Source organism: Oryctolagus cuniculus, chromosome 15 (assembly GCF_051225735.1).
Source record: "Oryctolagus cuniculus isolate XC-2025 breed Fujian yellow rabbit chromosome 15, ASM5122573v1, whole genome shotgun sequence".
In the NCBI taxonomy this organism is placed as follows: Eukaryota; Metazoa; Chordata; class Mammalia; order Lagomorpha; family Leporidae; genus Oryctolagus; species Oryctolagus cuniculus.
Window position 1 is genome coordinate 38,963,390 of NC_142881.1, and position 20,307 is coordinate 38,983,696.

The 20,307-nt window shown below is 45.0% G+C and overlaps 1 protein-coding gene across 3 annotated transcripts in view; it reads left to right on the top strand.

The window, feature by feature from the left end:
• LOC127484152 (uncharacterized) overlaps positions 1 to 15,448 on the top strand; it is a 68,326-nt gene extending 52,878 nt beyond the window's left edge. For all 3 annotated transcript variants that reach the window (XR_016222138.1, XR_016222139.1, XM_089314779.1), the window contains one exon: positions 14,062 to 15,448. Coding sequence is in view for 1 of the 3 variants with exons in the window: in XM_089314779.1 (XP_089170905.1) it covers positions 14,062 to 14,185 (124 nt within the window). In the remaining 2 variants the exon portion in view is untranslated. The remainder of the gene's footprint in view (positions 1 to 14,061) is intronic.
• The last annotated feature ends 4,859 nt before the right edge of the window (positions 15,449 to 20,307 follow it).

Consider the following 20,307-nt stretch of genomic DNA (forward strand, 5'->3'; position numbering starts at 1 on the left):
GCACCCCACGTCCATGATATTTTGATAGAATTGCTTTTTTTTTTTTTTTTTTTTTTTGACAGAGTGGACAGTGAGAGAGAGAGACAAAGAGAAAGGTCTTCCTTTGCCGTTGATTCACCCTCCAATGGCCGCCGTGGCTGGCGCACCACGCCTATCCGATGGCAGGAGCCAGGTGCTTCTTCCTGGTCTCCCATGGGGTGCAGGGCCCAAGCACTTGGGCCATCCTCCATTGCACTCCCTGGCCACAGCAGAGAGCTGGCCTGGAAGAGGGGCAACCGGGACAGAATCTGGCGCCCCGACTGGGACTAGAACCCGGTGTGCCGGCGCCGCAAGGCGGAGGATTAGCCTAGTGAGCCACGGTGCTGGCCGATAGAATTGCTTTTATGTCACTGTTTTGGCTTACCCATTCTCATATGAGCTAAAAAATATTAAATAAATAACAGACATTTCAACCTTTTTAAAAAATTATTTATTTATTTATTTATTTGGAAAGTCAGAGTTATAGAGAGGTCTTCCATCTGCTGGTTAACTCTCCAAATGGCCCCTTCGGCCGGTGCGCTGTGCCGATCCAAAGCCAGGAGCCAGGTGCTTCCTTCTGGTCTCCCATGTGGGTACAGGGCCCAAGCACTTGGGCCATCCTCCATTGCCTTCCCGGGCCACAGCAGAGAGTTGGACTGGAAGAGGAGCAACCGGGACCGAATCCAGTGCCCCAACTGGGACTAGAACTCTGGAGTGCCGGCGCCTTACGTGGAGGATTAGCCTTAGTGAGCCACGGTGCCGGCCAACCTTTTAAAAAATAAAAAGCTCTGGAGACTCCTTATTCTACTCCTGTATCCTGTCCTGTGTCCCAAGACTGGCCTAGCATGGAAAATTAGGATTCAAAAAGAATAAAAGTCAGTGGTATTTCATATAGATCTTTATAATTCAGAGTGGGGGAGGGATCCCTGTTGCTAGGGATAAAGAATTGATTGCTGTTTATTATGAAGAAAGAAGGGCAGTAAACTCCAGATACCTGAGTGGTGACCTGCTTTGTATCGGGAGATGTTTGATTAGGGAAATATATAGAAGGCCTCTTTGGGGAGGAACTAGGTCTGAAAGGGTGGAGGAAAAAGAGACGCAGAAAGAAAAGGCCAAACAGGGGAATTGTGACGTTCCTCAGGGGCAATCAGAGAGGGAGGGTGAGTAGCTCACACCTGTGAACATGGGTGACCATAAAGAGAAGTGAAGAGACCCAAGTTGATGACGAGATATGACCTACAGAGGAAACGGTGAGGAAGAAATCACAGGGGACAGAATGAATGGGAAATCCAGTCTAAGTTTTCCAAATCTTATTATTTTTTTTTAAGATTTTATTTATTTTATTTGAGAGGTAGAGTTACAGACAGAGAAACACAGAGGTAAAGGTATTCCATCCACTGATTCACCCCCCAATTGGCCACAATGTTAGGAGCTGGGCCAATCCTGAGCTAGGAACTTCTTCTGGGTCTCCCACGTGGTGCAGGGACCCAAAACCTTGGGCCATCTTCTACTGCTTTTCCAAGGCCTTAGCAGAGAGCTGGATCGGAAGAGGAGCATTTGGGATACTGGTGCTGCAGGCAGAGGCTTAATCTACTACGTCACAGTGCTGCCCCAGTCTTTTTCTTAATAACTGATTTTTGGTGCCACTGAATTTCCAAAGTGTACCAATTTTTTTTACTGTGCTTCAGATAAATAGAAAAAACAGTTATAACATTGATCTTCAACTTCACCATTCATGCTTCTGTGCACATCAGGCTAAGAAGTTAAGTTCACTTTGAAAGCATGAGAGCGTCTAGACCTTTGTGTGGTATATGCCATTTCTGGGAAGTGTACCTGGAGGCTAAGTACTGCCTTCTACAAATAACTGCCCCCTTGTTTTAAAAAGAAGAAACACATACTGAAGTAGTTTCCTGATTTGTTTGGCGTTACAGGAAGCAAGCTTTGGTGCTAAGTATTTTTCAATGGTTATGTAAGCAAAGCTGAACTGTCAATCTTTTCATTCAGGAATATGTAATTAAGACTGTGGAATGGGTTTAAAACTATTGGTAGAGGGAGAAACTGGGTTTGCTTAAATGGATCTTTCATGGCCCTGTGATCTATCCCTTCCTTGAATGTTTTTAAAAAGTGGAAAGATCATTTTGTTTTGTTTCCCCAGCCTTGTTTTTAAAGGAACAACAAGTCACAAGCCCTACAAACGGCTTGTATTGGGAATTTTACATTTGAATTAAAGATTGTTAAATATGAAAAAAAAAAAACTGGTTTTGATTTTGCCTAAGTTCTCAATCTCAGGGAAAAAAGCAATTAAAAAAGTGTATGCTAATTGGTTAAAACCAGTAATATCTGAAATGTGGGAAGATATAAAAGAGAAAGATAAGGAAAACATCCTATTTAACTAACTCTGTTTATATTTGCAGTTTTGCTCCTATGTGTATACGTGTGCCTTTTGTTTGGTTTATCCTTATTTGTGACCTGATGCAATTCCTTATTCTGATTTACATCTCTCTCTGGTTCTGGAAAATTCTGAGACTTTGTCAAACTCCCTCTATTCTTTCTACTTGATCCTTCTGAGACTCCTTTCTGGGAACGTTGAGCTGCATTTGGGAAAGTAGGAATGGTTGTGAGTTCTTCTCACTCTCTGGTGTTCTGGAAGCACTAACCTGAAAGGACCATGCTGCCCTTGTCTGGTCCATAGAAGCCCATCTTCATGCGGAATCCCCGAGGGCCCCCTTGTTTCCCTGGCTCTACAGACCCAGGCCAGCTCCCTTTCCACTGAAACAGCCCTCATTAGTAATCACTCGCCTGTGGCCATAGCCTGAATGAAATCATCTCCTTAATATTCGTGCCCTTTGTGTTTGCATATCAGACATGAAAAATACAGACAGGATTAATCTTCTCACTCATTACTCCACATTTCTGCTTCTATTTCATAGCTTCTACCTCTGTGCTATATTGTAAATAATTTATTCAAATCTATCCACCAATTCACTGATTCTCTCTCTCGTGTCTAATCTGGTGATTATGTAGATTTTCATTTCTAAAAGCCGTTTGTTCTTGCTCTCTGCCTGTTCTTTTAACATCCCATTCTGTTCTTCCATTACAATATCTTTAATTATTTTAAACAGTATTTTCATCTCATAGATTGCTCTGTTTTTCTCTGGCCTGTGAACATGTTGCTTCTGTCAATTCACCCTCAACCTAGATTGCTTCCTTGTGTAGTGTGTAATGTTCTTATTATAAAGGTATCTTGGGGCATTCTTTTTTGGTGTTGGTGGTGAATATTGTGTGCTCTGAATTGTATACTTTCTCCTACAGAACTATTTGGAATTTACTTCTGCATTAGTTCTAGGAGTTTCACAAATCCTAGACCTATTTAGTGTTAATTTATTCTTTTGGTTTTTTTTTTTATAACCATTAGGGGTCCTGCAAATTTGGACCCTATACCCTTATGTGGCCTGAGCTTTGATTTCTCATAAGTTATATACATTTTTTTTTTTACCTTCAACATGTATTGATACTTCCTGAGGCTAGTGGATGGGGGTTTCCTGCTCCTATTTTCATGGATGATATAGCTTTTAGAAGTCTTCAGCTTTTTTTTTGTCAGAGGCATGGATCTGCTTTTTTGAGGGATAACTTAAAACACCTTTGTGTGCAAGGTGCCTATACACACAGGCTTTGAAAAAATCCTTCAATTTAAAAAAAGATTTATTTGCAAGGCAGGGTTACAGAGAGAGAGAGAAGGAGAGGGAGAGGGGGAGAAAGAGAGAGGAGAGAGGAGCGAGGAGAGAGAGTCTTCCATCTGCTTGTTTATTCTCCAAATGGCCTCAATGGCTGAGACTGGGTAGAACAACCCAGGGACCTGGAACTCTACCTGGGCCTCCCACATGGATGCCAGGGGCTCAAGTATTTGGGCCAATTCTGCTTTCCAGGCTCCTTAGCAGGGAGCTGGCTCAGAAATGGAATAGCAAGAACTCAAACCAGTGCTAATATGGGATGCCAGCATGGCAGGTGAGCTTAATCCACTTAATCCCAAGATGCAGGGCCTCATAATAACCCTCAATGCAAAAATAAGCAAAATTCATCTGTTACACATATGTAATTCTTAATTCACTAATAGCATTCCCTGGCTCTCTGTGATTTCCACATTTCTGCTCTTACCATGATATTGGGTTTGTATCATGCAGAGAAATTGCCTTTTTCCTTCTCTGAATTAATTTCCATTATAAAACCCTCTTCCATTCCCTAAGGCATGGGAGATACTGACCCAGTTGTCACCAGCAGTGACGAGTGCTGTCAAGCTAAAATTTCTAATGTTAAGTGGCAGGGGAGGAACCTTCACCGGCAGAGGGCATTTGAAACTTTGTAATCACGGTCCCTTTGCTAGGTCCTGTCACTGCTGGGACCTGGCTGGCAGTACCAGAACTTGGCGGTGCTCATGTTCTCCATGCCTGTTTGTGACCCACTTACAGATCTACAGCCTTCACTTAAAACACAGAAGAAAAATTCAGGAACATAAAACGGGGTCAGGAGTGTGAGGCTGTTGCCAGGATACATACGAAGTAGTCCTTAGTAAACATTTACCAAGGATGGGGCATAAACGTGTCTTGAAGCTTTCCAACAGCCAGTGTAAAGTGCAAAAAAATGATTGGTTACAATTCACAGTGACTAAGAGCTAGCAGCAAATAAGCTGCTTAAGTGAAGTTGTGGGTGCCAATAAATAAGGTGAACTAATGCACGTGGGAACTGGAAAGATATGCTTTGATGTATCATTTGGAGTGAGGAGCGTGAGAAGCTCAAATTCATGCTTGAGGAATAAAATTCTCATTCAACTACCTATTAAGGAGGATGGGTCTCCGTGGTTACCTTGTTTTGGTGGGTACAGCGTGCAGGTTTGGGGCCAGGGCTAAAGAGAAATTGTGGGGCTGGCGCCGTGGCTCACTTGGCTAATCCTCCGCCTGCTGCGCTGGCACCCTGGGTTCTAGTCCCTGTCGGGGTGCTGGACTCTGTCCCGGTTGCTCCTCTTCCAGGCCAGCTCTCTGCTGTGGCCCGGGAGTGCAGTGGAGGATGGCCCAAGTGCCTGGGCCCTGCACCTGCATGGGAGACCGGGAGGAAGCACCTGGCTCCTGGCTTCAGATCGGCACAGTGCGCCGGCTGTAGCAGCCATTTGGGGGGGTGAACCAATGGAAGGAAGACCTTTCTCTTTTTCTCTATCTCTCACTGTCTCTACCTGTCAGAGAGAGAGAGAGAGAAAGAGAGAGAGATGTGTACTGCCCTAGCCTTTCCCTCATTTTCTCTCTGCCACTTGAAGGGGCACCACATTTTTTTCAGCCTGTTTGGAAAACTCCCGTTTACCTGTAGGCCTGTTTCCATGGCAAGTGTCGCCTAGCACAGGCTCCCCCCTGTGTTTCCTGACTGACACATTCATTTCATCCGTGTCTACTTTGCACTTCTAGCTTTCATCTTCTTCTGATACCCCTTTCCGGCTCCCCTTTTTCCAATGGTCTTTTCCTAGCACCCTGCACACGTGGCTGAAACAACAACTCTCTGCATGAATGGGGTGGTGCCACGAGAGTTCTATGCACTGGGGACAGACTTGCCAAGGGGCGGGTGATGTGTTCTTGGCATGCCAGCCCACTCAGAATTCCTCCAGTCACAGTCTGAGGATCACCACTGTCCTCATCACTCTGCCTTTTCTGCCTGTCTTTTTGGGGGTTAGCACCCACCACTACCAAGCTAAGACCTCCAGTTTTTATAGTAAATCCCTATTTTACCTATTGGTCTTACATGTCTTAAACTGAGTATAATGTTTTCAAGATTTACCCATGTAGTATAATCAGTATTTTATTCCTTTTTATGGCTGAAAGGATATTTCAAAAAGCTCATGAAAAATATAATACAAAGATATGTTTATTTTATTGCAAAAAATTAAATTTATGGAAATGGTTTTCATAATACATACTTTCTATGGATTTTTTGATACATTCATATTTTGTAGGTATAGACCACATTTTTAATACTTTCATCAATAGACATTTGGTTGTTTATACTAAGTATTCTACATAATACTAATTTGGATGTTTGTGAGTTTCATAACAAATGTTGACAATAGGGACATGCATTTTCAGTGCCCTTGGGTGAATATTTGGAATGGAATCACTGAGCCATACACTAACCCTATGTTGAACTTTTTGAAGAACTGCCACACCATTTCTCTAAGCAACAGGGCTATTTTACTTACTCCTTTATTTTTGAAAGATCATTTTTCTGGGTATAGAATTCCCGGTTAACAGCCTCTTTTAGTACTTTGAACATGTCATGCCACTGTTTCTTGACATCCATGGTTTCTATTGATAAATCAACTATTAATGTCATTTGGGATAACTTACATGTGTTTACTTCCCTTTCGCTGCTTTCATGATTCTTTGGCTTTCAGTAGTCTGATTATGATGTGTCCAGTTATGAATCCCTTTGAATTTATCCCACATGTAGTTTGTTTACTTTCTTGGATATATAGATTAATACTTTTTTCATGAAATTTGATACATTTTGGCCATTTTTTTCTTTCAAATATTCTTTCTTTTGTTTTCTTTGTTTCTTCTTCCATTATGCACTTATTGGTGCCGTTGATGATGTCTGATATGTCTCTGGGGTGTGTCCTCTCACTCTCAGTCATTCCTTTTTGTTCTGTGATTCTGTGTCTTTCCTTTTTTGTGGGATTTCCTTTTTTGTTGCTTCCCCTGCCATTCTTCCCTCCCCCCAATCCTGTAACAAACAAGTTCTGCGCTGAGATGAGTAGGAAAGCCTTCCTCTCCCATGTTATGGATCTCTGGGAAGGCACTCGGAGCACTTCCCAGCTGCCATCTGAAGCCATAGGAGAGATAAAGAGCTACTGGTCAATCACACAGTGGCCTGAAGGCAGTTGTGCTCCCAGTGGTGGAGGAGAGGAAGGACAATGCAAGTCAGCCATGTTGTGAGGTCTGATTCTTTAGCCTCTGTGCACCCAGCGTGCGTTCACAGCCCAAACAGCACTGCAGCCTGAGCCGATTTCTTGGGAGAACCCCTTGCTAGGGAAGCCAAATTGTCTAACATTCCAGAGGCTTACCTTCACTTTGCCTTTGTTTCTCAAACTTTTGCTATGTTCATATCTGCCCTTGGACTCTATATTTTTGGAGAAAATGCTGTAAATATGGATTGATTATGAGCCCCAGCCAAAGCACCATCTTCATTCTGTGTTAGGAGAAGTATTATAGCAATTCAAAATAACTGGTTCTGGGCTTCTTTATGTAATTTGTACATATATATCATATGATCTATGTCCCTTTGTCTTTCCATCTACCTACATACCTACCAACCTATTGAGATATAAGACAACGAAGTGACATTATCTGAGAAGCTTTTACTTTCTACAAGCTGTATTCCTTAAAAAATTGTAAAGTTGTCATTGAAGTGCTAAGCATAGCATAGCACACATGAAGAAAAGTGCAGAAGTCATTAGCACAGAGCTCAATGATTTCCCACAAATGAATTTTGAGTTATTTTTATAGTTTTCTTGAGTTTCAAGATGGGGCATCTAGACTTTGAAAGGTTGTTTTCTCAATCCTTACATCTTCTTAAAGACCCAGTTGCCTGCCCAGCCCCTAGGATTTCTTTCATCTAAACCACCAAAGAATTTTTTCTGTATCATTAAATGCCAACTGTCAAATGTTGGTTTGAATCATGGTCTATTTTGGATATGGATGTACCCTATGTCCCCAATCTTTCTGTGAATTCCCTGCTGTAAGAACATGTTTATAGCCCCACTCCTTAGCATTGTGTTCTGTAGTGCAATCAATTTTGAATGATAATGGTGATGACTGGCATTGATGCATAATATATAGAATTAGCTCCACCAGTAGCCCTTGGATCATCCAATCTTGATTCTAGTTGTATCAAAGAATTCTTCCTGAGTTCCTTTTAGCCCTAGGATTCTTTTCTTTTCCAATGGGACATTGTGAGGCAGAACCATAGGTTGGAGTTGACCATTAAATACTTGCTACATTGTTTCTCATGCCAACTCCCATCTTCCCTGCAACCTCACATGGAAGATTGTTTCTGGTGAAGTAATAGGCAATTTCCAAACCCTTGAGGCTTATTCAGAAAGCACTGTATCCAGGGAACTAAAAGCTGCCCACTAGTTGAACCCTTGGATAATGATGGTTCCAAATCTGGTTTGATTTTTAAAAAGGTATTGTTGCCTTTCAAATGGAACCAGAAAATCAGTGCAGTGTCATTTAAAATGATTCCAATAGGCTTGTTCACCACCGCATCCCACTTCCTTTGGAACATAAAGGGCCCTAAAAAAAATGCAGTACAGGATTTCTGTCTTGAATTTTCCAAGAAGATTCTTCATTTTTGGTTTATTTTCATACAAACTTAAAGTTTTATTCCATTCTTTTGCTCTTAGGTCCTTCATTCATAGCAATGTAACAACTAATAGGAATAGGGTTATCACCATACCCATCAGATATTATGCATTTTTAGTTCAGACCAGGGGTTTATTCCAACTCTGATTTCATAAAATATCTTCCCTGCTTAGGATTGGGGAAGAAGCCCAGGGATGGCCCATTTTCAGAACAGCAATTCAGAGGCTATTTTGATGTTGTATAACCTGTCATATGCACCTAGGCACTGACAAGTTTTTTTTTTTTTTCACAGAGCTTCTTATTTGAATATCCCTTTCTAATCAGGTTTATTTTCTCAGATGGGGAAGCCCTTGTGTCTTATAGGAAAGAAGAGAATTTTCCAAAGAGTTCTGTTGGCAAAATCTCTCACTACCAGTTGAACCGAGAATGGTTTTCCTATAGACAACATCAACACAGTGATTTGTTTGAAACTTTTCAAGAGCAATAACACTTTCTACATAGCCTCACAACCTCAGGAGTCAGGAAGGTGGAATCCAAGTTCATGTCTGGAACTCTGCAGTTCTCTGTCCTTGTGGTGAATTACTTAATCTCTTGCTTCCTCCACTATAAAATGGGGATTTATAGCAGTGGTTATTTCACGGAGGTGTGGGGAGAATAAAATGAAATGACGAAAGGAAAATGTGTAGCATAGTCAACTCGGCAAAAGTTCCACGAATGTTAGCTATTGTTCTTTTTACTGTTTTTGGCTCCTTGTTCAAATCCAGGAAGTTTTTGGAGAAATTCCATAGTCACAGGGAACCACCTCCAAACCTTCGTCCTTAGAAATACTCATACCTCTGTTGAGGCCTTGCTGTTTTACCAAATAATTTACAGTGGTCTGCTACCCACTGATCCCACAGACACAGCTGTTTGTTTTTCCATTTCTTATAGCCAAATATGGCAAAACCCTTCCAGCTAAAGCCAGGAAGAGATGGTGAAGAAGACCAGACCAAAACACACTGAACACCCTTTGTCCCTTTCCCAAGGATTTCTGGCAACTTAAGGACTGAGTTAATATTAATTAAGCTGAGGATATTCTGAGCGATATGAGGATATGCCAGGCTTCGCACTGAGTTGAAGTTTTTGTCTCAGAAGGGTATAGGTACATTCTGCACTGTGACAGGAGGGTGAGCTGTTAGTACTCTCCCAAGATTAGCCCTCAGTCAAAAGATGCTGGGGAGTTATTGTAAAAGCCTTTTTGATCTGCATTGATTCCAGGCAGGAGACACCAGCGGGTGGTAGCAATCCTCTGAGTCAAGAGGCTGACAGCAAGTCTCTGTATGACCGCAGAAGTGAAATACAGCAACTAATACCACTAACAATAACTAATAAGTACCTCCAGGAAAATTACTCCAAAGGTGACAAAACTACGTGGCAGGGCTTATGCCGCACGGCCAGCACGTGGTCCGTTCCGTCAAGCCCTGGAACAGCTGTCCCAGATGCAGACACAGCAGTTAACCCGAAGGCGACCTCCAGCTCTTGTGCACCCGCGATTCTGACGATGGGCCATGCTGTCCGTCCTTACCATCGTAGGATGAATCCCTCTGTCATTTCATGTGTATCTAGCGCCTTGAAGATTCTTTGTCTAGGGACTGGCCAGGATGAAATGTGATGAATTTTCTCTCTCAGTGCTTTTCTGATGGAGGCTTTGCTCTTTACTTGCTATGTTAACAAAATTTTGAGAAGCCAGTGGAGCAGCAAGCTGTGACCTGTGGAAACTTCTGGATCTACTCTGAGAAGGCAAATCAAAATACATAATCACTGGCATCTACAACTGTGCAGGGAACATGTAAAACTGTACATGACGGCTCCGGGTAGCCTAGAAGCCGTGGGAGCGACTTCCCTGTTGGTGAATTTCAGAGGCTGAGTGTGTGGAACTCAGCCCTCCTCCTGCTTGCTTGCTTGCTTGCAATCTATCTGCAGAGGCGCCCACCTGTAACCGTTCACTGGCGGCCTGCCGATTGCCTCCTCTCTCTGATGGAGTGGGTAAGCTTAATTACAGGATGCAGTATTAGAAAAGCTTCCATTGGCCCAGAGCCAAGCCTTGCTCTCCGAAGAGCTTGTGCCTTTTGGCCTTTAGCTGTGTTATTTCTGAGTCTAGTTCTTGACTGGTTATGAACTTGGACAGAAAAAAAAAAAAGAGGGAAATATTATTAAATATTATTGACCCTTTAAAGCCCCAACCTTTGTTTAGGAAGCAGCTCCAATGTGGCAGGCTTTCTGATCACGTGATCTCATTTATTTCTCATGAGGCCTGTCCATGTGGCATTGCTGTCCCAGTTTCACAGAACCGAGGTCAGAGACTTTTGGGGAGCATCAACATGGGGCAGGACTGGGCTGTAAGCCCACAGCCTTCTGATTCCAGAGTTCAGCCTCTGCAGTGGTTTTCAGACAATGGTATGGTTAGCATTTTTTTTCTACAGATGAACTGTTCCCAATCCAAATTGCAAAGCAGGAAAAAGATGAGATGCCCTGGTTGTTAGGTGAGTGGGACCTCAGAGTCCCCCCCTCTCCCTTTTAAAGATTTATTTATTTATTTGAGAGGTACGGTTACAGCCAGAGGGAGAGACAGAGAGCTCTTCCATCTGCTGGTTCACTCTGCAGTTGGTTGCAAGGGCCAGAGCTGGGCCAATCCAAAGCCAGGAGCCAGGTGCTTCTTCTGGGTCTCCTATTTGGGTGCAGGGTCCCAAGGACTTGGGTCATCTTCTACTGCTTTTCCAGGCCATAGCAGAGAGCTGGATCAGAAGAGAAGCAACCGGGACATAAACCAGTGCCCATATGGGCCCATATGGGCCCCCTACACCGCAGCGCCAGCCCCTCTTGGATATCTTCTGATCTCCCTCCTCCACTCTTCCTTCTCTGTGGTAACCCTTACATGTGTCGTCGTGGCTTTTCCTAGTACAGCCTGCAAGCTGCTGTCTCTCTAGGTGTCTAGGGGACATTTTCAGCAAGATTGCTCAAGCAGGGTGGCTGCCAAGAACTGGGGTACAGTTCTCAGTTTTCAGTCTCAAGGACAGCCACAAGTGGCTGCTCATTGAGAAGCAGTCATTGCTGAGAACCAAATCCCTGCCCTTGGCCTTGGAAAAGGTGATATGTGATGACAGCTCAGCCATCTTCCCAAACACAGGAAATGCTGAGGGTTAATGGCGAAGGGCAGGGTTTGTAAGGATGGACAGAGCCCTGCGAAGCCGCCTCCTCCCTGCTGCAGGACAGCCACACGTGCTTGGGACACGTCTCTGAGGGAAGGGAACAAAGAAAAGAGCACAAAGGGTCACACATGCAATTCTTTCCTTTTGTGCAAGTGAAAGGTCTAATTTACTCATCTGGCAAACCCCACTGACTGTGCAAAGATTTGGCCACATGGAAAGTTCTCCTGCTGGATGCCGTCGGGGGCTCCAGCGCGCGCCTTCATGGGGACAGAGCTCGCTCCGCTCATGAGGTGTTTCTGTGAATGTTTTCTCCCTACTTTTCCTTTCAGAGAAGAAACAAAGTCTTTGTTTAATAGCTAAGAAACATCACTTGCTGGAAACGTCTAATAATAATTTTAATTAGTTTTTCAGCTCTCATCTTAGACAGGTTTCATATTTTTGCCTTCAATTAAGCACAGGCTGCTTCCGTTCCAGAACCCCCTAATTATTTTTAATGGATTCCACGTACAGTGGCTCCGGATGTCGCTTTTATTTATGGACTAAGTCACTCGCTGATGAATGGTGGATTTGCACATCCTTGTGTGTGCTTGGCCTGAAAATAGACCAAGGGCTCAGCTATCCCATTTGGGAATAAGGAGAAAAAACTCCAAGGGTTTGTGGAAAACTCTAGAAGGGCTGATCTGCAGAGGCCATTGGTCCAGTTACTGTGAATGAGTAATGAATTGCCCTATCGCACAGCGGCTTCAGATCTGCATTCTATTTTGATAGTCGGATTTAGAAATAGTTTGGCAATCTCACTTTGATGTGATTGCAACCCCACTGTCTCTGGGGCCCTCGTCATGTGAGGGTGCTGTTGGGCTGGACGTCCAAGGTGGCTCACACAAATGGCTGGCTGCTGACACTGGCGGAGGCCCACAGACATGGGACCTCTCCAGTCCCCGAGCAGCCAAACTTCTCACAGGTTTCCTAAAATGAGCATCCTAACCAGGTGGAAGCCCCACGGCTTCTTCAGACCTAGCCTCAGGAGCTACATTGTATCACTCGGACCAGCTTCTGTTGGTTACAACCGAGCCCCTAAGATCCCTCCAGATATCAGGGAAAAGAGGGTGTTGACCTTTCTTGATGGGAAAGAGTGTAAAGATTTCGCGTGCTATGCACATTCTCCCGAATGTCTGAGTCCAAAGAGATTGGGACTACTTTTCCCTTTCACGGATTTTCCAGCTCGTTGATACTGAATTTCCCCCAAGTTTGTGCAGTACTAAGGCAAGAAGCCTTATCCAGGTTTCCTTTTTTTTTTTTACCTGTAAATTGCCAGTTCAAAGAGGAGAGAAACTGTATCTGCTGCTCATTTATGGCTCTGACAAATGTGTATTATGTGCTTGGCACTGTGCTGAGACCGTGAATGGGTCCCTGTCCCCCAGGCACTCATGATGACACACAGTGAGCGAGCGAGCAAGGGAGAACAATGTGTTTTCAGTAATTCTAGGACCACGTGTAGGCAACTTGCAATAACGGTGAATGGTGGTGACAACAATGGCGTGAGACTTGGAAGGCGGCAGGTGTTTCTAAGATTGCAGGAAGACGGAAGGAGTTTAGAGAACCTCAGAGGGGCCAGTCATTGTGGGATTTCAGAGCTGGACCTCGGAGACACCTGGCTCAGAAACAGGTACTTGTTGTGGAGGGAGAAAAATGTAAGTGAGGTTCATTCTGGAATTTGTGATGTTCTGCATTCTGCCCATAGCACTACCCTAATCACTACCAAGAAGCCTAGAGCTTCTTGCAGCCTTAAGTGGAGGCTATAGCACTACTCAGCATTAATAGAAACTATTTGACAAGAAAAGCAAGACCCATAGTCTAATGAAATGCTACACCATTTCAAATGTACACAACTTTGACTTCTCCAGGTCTGGTTCCTTTCTGCATTGTTAGTAACCTCAAACAAGTTCATGTGAGTGGGGAAATGGCCAAAGCCAAGGCTGAATGAGCTGCTGGGTGGAAACGTCTCCTCTCATTGACTCACCCATGCATTTAGTGGTCATGGGTGCCTACTCTGTGTCAGGGACTTGCTAAAGGAGGAATTGGCCACACAAGATACTACGTCAGACTTGTTTGAGGAACATGGTTCTGTCTTGTTCAAAGGTGCTCAACTTGTATAAAGAGAATTAGCATTCAGTTCAGCATCCAATAGGAAGATTCATTTCTGGAAGGGACATTGATGTGGCTGAAATAGTGTCAAAAGCTGTCAACCTCATACATGGTGAGAATTATACCACCATAGCCAAGCAGTGAGTCCCAGAAAGCCGGTGTCAGTGTGGGGACCCCTGAGACTTCCCAGTCCCATGGGAGTCCATGTGAATTCCCTGTTTGTGCAGCACATAGCCGGGCTGGGCTTTTGACTTTGCACTGAGTGCTGAGATTGGAAGGCTCATGGTGCACCCTTCCTAACGATCTCCCAGGAGTCACAGAGGAGCATGGACCGGCCGTGGGTGGAACCCTGCTGAAGACAGCATCCTGAACACCAAATGTCACTGGGATTGTCCGGAAGAAGCAGACCTTCGTGTCATGTTTTCTGAGTGTTAAACATCTCAACGAGCAGAGAAATCCTCAACGTTACACTCCGCTTTGTTCTTCTGATAAAAATTCTATGAGCCCCTCCTTTTGTCAGATGGATGAGGGTCCTTCAAAAATGTCATAGGATATGGGGTTCAAGGAAAAATTTCTCTTGGCTAAACGGTTTGAAATCCATACATAGTTTTTTCATCATGCACATTTTCCATGAGCATTTTGAAGGTTCCTCATTTACATAGAGTTCAAAATTTGTTGTGCCAAAGTAAATTATCTAGTTCAATTTTCCACAAACCTGCTGAAGCGCCCTTGTACATCTTAATCTATTTTCAAATACGTGTTTTATGTTGTTATCTGGGGCTCTCCTTTTGTTTACAAAATATGTATTCAAATTCCTTTCAGAAGTGTGTTTACAAACAAGTAAAAGAGTCTCCCTCTCTTAAAAAAATTCTTATTTATTTGAAAGGCAGAGAGTCAAAGCGAGGAGGGAGATCTTCCATCCACTGGTTCATTCTCCAAATGACTGCAACAGCCAGGTTTGGGCCAGGCCAAAACCAGGAGCCTAAAACTCCAACATGTGATGTCAGGCTTGGGCCATCACCTGCTGCTTTCCCAGGCTTGTTAGCAGGAATGCCGGATTGAGAGCAGAGCAACTGGGACTCTAACTGGCATTCTGATGGAGAGTGCCGGCGTCACAGGCCGCAGCTTAACCCCACTGCACCACGACACCGGCCCAAGAGCCTCCTTTTCATGGGGATCTGACACCGTCTCTGCAAAGGTGAGGGGTGGGTAGGGGAAGACAAGAATGTACTCATTGCTAAGGTGTGATTAGGACTTATCCACTCCAGCTGATGTTGAAATGGTGTCCTTGGTAAGAGACAGGAAGGGGTGGGACCAGGTGGGAGCTTGAAGGGGTGATTGGTGGGTTCATGGGTTAGCACGAGAGTGGGTTTGCTATAAAAGCCAGTTTGGAGCCGGCGCGCAGCTCACTAGGCTAATCCTCTGCCTTGTGGCACCGGCACACTGGGTTCTAGTTCTGGTCGGGGCGCCAGATTCTGTCCTGGTTGCCCCTCTTCCAGGCCAGCTCTCTGCTGTGGCCAGGGAGTGCAGTGGAGGATGGCCCAAGTACTTGGGCCCTGCACCCCATGGGAGAGACCAGGATAAGTACCTGGCTCCTGTCATCGGATCAGCGCGGTGCGGCAGCCATTGGAGGGTGAACCAACGGCAAAAAGGAAGACCTTTCTCTCTATCTCTCTCTCACTGTCCACTCTGCCTGTCAAAAAAAATAAATAAAATATATATATATAAAGCCAGTTTGGCTGCGTCTCTCGCATTGCTCCTTGGTTCTCGCTGCCTGATGCTCTGTGCCACCTTAAGGACCCTGCCAGCAGCAAGCCCATCGTCGCCACCACAACTTGAGCTCTTGACTTTAGTCCAGAACTGTGAGTTAAAGTATTTTTTTTAATTATGCCTCACCCAGCCCATGGAACTGTGTTGTTAGGAAAAGAGAGCGAGGATCCTCCCGCGTGAGGGAGAACACGTGAAGCTGAGGCGTGAGCGTGTCAAACTGCTGGTGGTCAGCGTCTTCGTTTCTTCCCATAGGCAGTGCTCGTGTGTTTTTTTTTTTTAACTTTTATTTAATGAATATAAATTTCCAAAATACAGAATATTGATTACAATGACTTCCCCCCATAACGTCCCTCCAACCCGCAACCCTCCCCTTATCCACTCCCTCTCCCCTTCCATTCACATGAGGATTCATTTTCGATTCTCTTTATATACAGAAGATCAGTTTAGCATACATTAAGTAAAGATTTCAACAGTTTGCTCCCACACAGAAACATAAAGTGAAAAATACTGTTTGAGTACTAGTTATAGCATTAAATCTCAATGTACAACACACTAAGGACAGAGATCCTACATGAGGAGTAAGTGCACAGTGACTCCTGTTGTTGACTTAACAATTTGACACTCTTGTTTATGGCATCAGTAATCACCCTAGGCTCTTGTCATGAGTTGCCAAGGCTATGGAAGCCCCTTGGGTTCACTGACTCTGATCATTTTTAGACAAGGCCATGGTCAAAGTGGAGGTTCTCTCCTCCCTTCAGAGAAAGGTACCTCCTTCTTTGATGACCCATTCTTTCCACTGGGATCTCACTCACAGAGATCTTTCATTTAGGTTTTTTTTTTCCCCCAGAGTGTCTTGGCTTTCCATGCCTGAAATACTCTCATGGGCATTTCAGCTGGATCCGCATGCCTTAAGGGCTGATTATGAGGCCAGAGTGCTGTTTAGGACATCTGCCATTCTATGGGTCTGCTGTGTATCTCACTTCCCATGTTGGACCATTCTCTCCCTTTTTTATTCTATCAGCTAGTATTTGCAGACACTATTCTTGTTTATGTGATCCCTTTGGTTCTTAGTCCTATCATTACGATCAATTATGAACAGAAATTGATCACTGGGACTAGTGAGATGGCATTGGTACATGCCACCTCGATGGGATTGAATTCGAATCCCCTGGTATGTTTCTAACTCTACTGTTTGAGGTAAGTCAGCTTGAGCATGTCCCGAATTGCACATCTCTTCCCTCTCTTGTTCCCACTCTTATATTTAACAGCAATCACTTTTCAGTTGTTTCAGCACTTAAGAAGAATTGTGTATTGATTACAGTATTCAACCAAAAGTATTAAGTAGAACAAACAAAAAAATACTAAGAGGGATAACATATCAAGTTGCTCATCAACAGTCAGGGTGAGGGCTGATGAAATTGCCATTTCTCATAGTGTTCATTTCACTTTAACAGGTTTCCTTTTTGGTGCTCAGTTAGTTGTCACCTATCAAGGAGAACAAGTGGTATTTGTCCCTTTGGGATTGGCTTATTTCACTCAACATAATGTTTTCCAAATTCCTAACAGGGATCACTTTTCAGTTAAAATTTAAACACCTAAGAATAATTGTGTGTTAATTACAGAGTTCAACCAATGGTACTAGAACAAAAAAAAAATACTAAAATGGATAAAGTATTACAAAAGCCACGTTTGAGAATTTCCAAGTCGGATTCATCGGGTCACATGGTCACCTGCTGGCCTGCAGGGGGACTGTGGGGCTGGAGCTGATGAGGAGGATGAGGAGTATTAGCACATGCTGGTTATTTCTTGCAGCCTCCAAGAAAGGGATCACTTAAGGGGCACGTTTAGATGCAAAGTGGCTGCCTGAATACAGAAATGGGAGAAAACGGAGTTCTGCTAATACGGTCTTCCTGCTTGTAACCTATAATCTAAATTACTATAAAGGCTGTATTTTGGAGATTTTCAAGCTTAGAAATACAAGCTGAGTACAAAATTGGTGCAAACCTTTCCCCCTGAAAAAGGTGTAGCAAGAGGTAAGACTGATGGGATTGAGACGAAAGGAAGTCGGATTCCCTGTGCCTCCCCTTCGTGTCTCACTTAGCTGTAGCTGTGCAGGCTGGGATGGCAGGCGGCACCTCCCCTGTTCTGCTAGGCTCCCTCTTCCACTGTGTGGTGGTTGTTCTCAGTTTCCTTCAGGTGAAGGCCATCAAACTTGAGGCTTGGGGCCGGCGCTGTGGCTCAGTGGGTTAATCCTCCGCCTACAGTGCTGGCGTCCCATATTGGTGCTGGTTTGAGTCTCGGCTGCTCTTCTTCCCATCCAGCTCTCTGCTACAGCCTAGGAAAGCAGTGGAGGATGGCCCAAGTCCTTGGGCCCCTGCACCCACTTGGGAGACCTGGAAGAGGCTCCTGGCTTCGGATCGGTGCAGCTCCGGCCATTGTGGCCATTTGGGGAGTAAACCAGCAGATGGAAGACCTCTCTGTCTCTCCCTCTCACTGTCTGTAACTCTGCTTCTCAAATAAATAAAATCTTAAAAAAAAAAAAAAAACACTTGAGGCTTGTGGGTGGGAAGGTCATAGCCATAGCTACACAGGCCCAAGTCAGACAAGATGGCCAGCTGTGTCCATGTCTGGAACCCACTAGAGGTGAATGCCAGATGTGACAGACAGAAGTCGAAACCTTCTAAGGCCTCAGGTGCTCCTGAGGCTGTAGAATTTGTACCTGCAGGAAGTGAACTGCTGAAATCCAGCAGTCTCTGGGTGAGCACCTTTCTAATGTCTGCCCCAGACGTGGCCGTGAGGACAGGGACCAGGGAAGCTCCAGCAGAGCAGGTGCAGGCCTGGTGGAAAATCCATGGCGTCCTCGGCTCGTGGGAGTAGAATGTGCCATGCCTGAGCCGCCAGCGAGCACCAGCCAAGACCCTGGCTTTTCTGAAAATGAGTTTTTATTGGGTTTCTTGTCATCTTTGAGACTGCAATTGGCTTTCCCCTATTGTGGGGCTGGGGGTGTTTTGTGGAAGTCTGAGGATAGATTTGATAGACAAGCTGTTTCCTTGTCTATCAAATGGGAACAACAGGAGGAATATGGATGTTGGGAAGCCAAAGAGGCGGACTGTGCTGGAGCGGGGTCAGCCGCACGGTCTTCCTCTTTGCTGCCAGAGCTGTTGCCTTGTCTGAAAGTGACTCGGCAAGGGGACTCGATCCTCCTGGGAGGGGTAAACCCTGAATTCTGGGTGACGCATGGCTGGGCTCTTCCCTCTGCCACAGGGTGGCTTTGCCCATGGACCCGGATGTGACGAAGACTGAGAAGGGGTGGGTTTCTAGAGACCGTGATGAGAGACAGACTGAGGATGACTCACTGTCTGTGGCTGCCCTAGGCTGTTCTGGATGTCGCTTTTGGAACGGACTCAGTCTACCCAGGGCTCTGGGTGCTTTCCTGAGGTCAGTGGGAGGCAGACAGAGCTTCTTCTGTACTACTTGTGATGGAAAATAATTTTCCTGGTGTTTTTTTAGATCAGTAGAATTGGGATTTTCTGTTACCTGCATTCCTTTTTGTTAAAGATGTATGTATTATTTGAAAGTTACAGTGAAGGAGAGGCAGGGAGGGGGAGGGAGAGGGAGGGAGGGAGGGAGGGAGGGAGAGGGAGAGAGAGAGATCTTCCATCCACTGGTTTACCCCCTAAATGGCGGTGACAGCAAGGGCTGGGCCAGACTGAAGCCAGGAGCTTCATGGAGGCCTCCCATCTGGATGCAGGGTACCAAAGACTTGGGTCACCTGCTGCTGCCTTCCCTGGCACATTAGCAGGGAGCCAGATCGGAACTGGAGCAGTGGAGACTCAGAACTGGATGCCAGGGTCACAGGTGGTGGCTTTCCCTGCTGCGCCACAGTGCCGGCTCCTGTTATCTGCATTCTAAATCTCATGGAGGATAGAGACGAAAAGTAACAAGTTCTAATGGCAAGTATTTTCAGAACTCGCATCTCGGGGCTGACGAAGAAAGAACTGACAGAACAGCCCTGTGGATAAATTTCTGCTTGCTTGCTTACAAATTGGAAGACTGGTGTTGTCTTTCAGAAATGATCACTCAGATTGCAGGAGGATTCCACTGTCTTTAGAATCCCAGAATGCTCTTTGCTGAAATAAACAATAGGTAGGCTGATGAGGTTTTCTGAGAGGGGAGTGGAGCCATGGTTTTCTTTCAGCTCTGTTCAAGCAAAGATAGGCAGGTTGTGGGTTTTTCCTCCCGTGATAGGAGGCAGGTCGCGAGTTTTTTCTCCTGCATAGTCAGGAAGCGGCTTGCACCCTTCCTGGAGCTGAGCAGCATAATAATCTCAATGAACTTCTAACATACAGTTTCTCTCGACTGCAAAATTCCAGGCAGAATGTCTGGGTTGGATCTTGTGCCATCATGAGCAGTAGGTTACCAGGAAAACCAACAGCTTCTTCTACCAGCCCCTGTACTGATTGCCCGGCTGCTTCCCATAAGGACAGGTGACATTGAAAATCCAAAGCTGGAGATACCATAGTCTCAGCAGTGAACTATAACCGCGGGCCGCAGCATGGATGCATCTGAGTAATGAGAAGGAAGCCAGAAACAAGAGCGGCCCTGGTGGGATACTGCAAGTTCAGAAACGGGCAACGCTGCTCTCAGGTCAAGGTCAGCAGTGTGGCTGGCTTGAGGCAGGGGTCTACGGACTGGGAGGTTCCTAAAGACCTTGTGATTTGTGATCCAGTGTTGGTTACATGGGTTTGTGTGTTTTGTGAGAAGTCAAGATTGGGCAGGGTTTTATA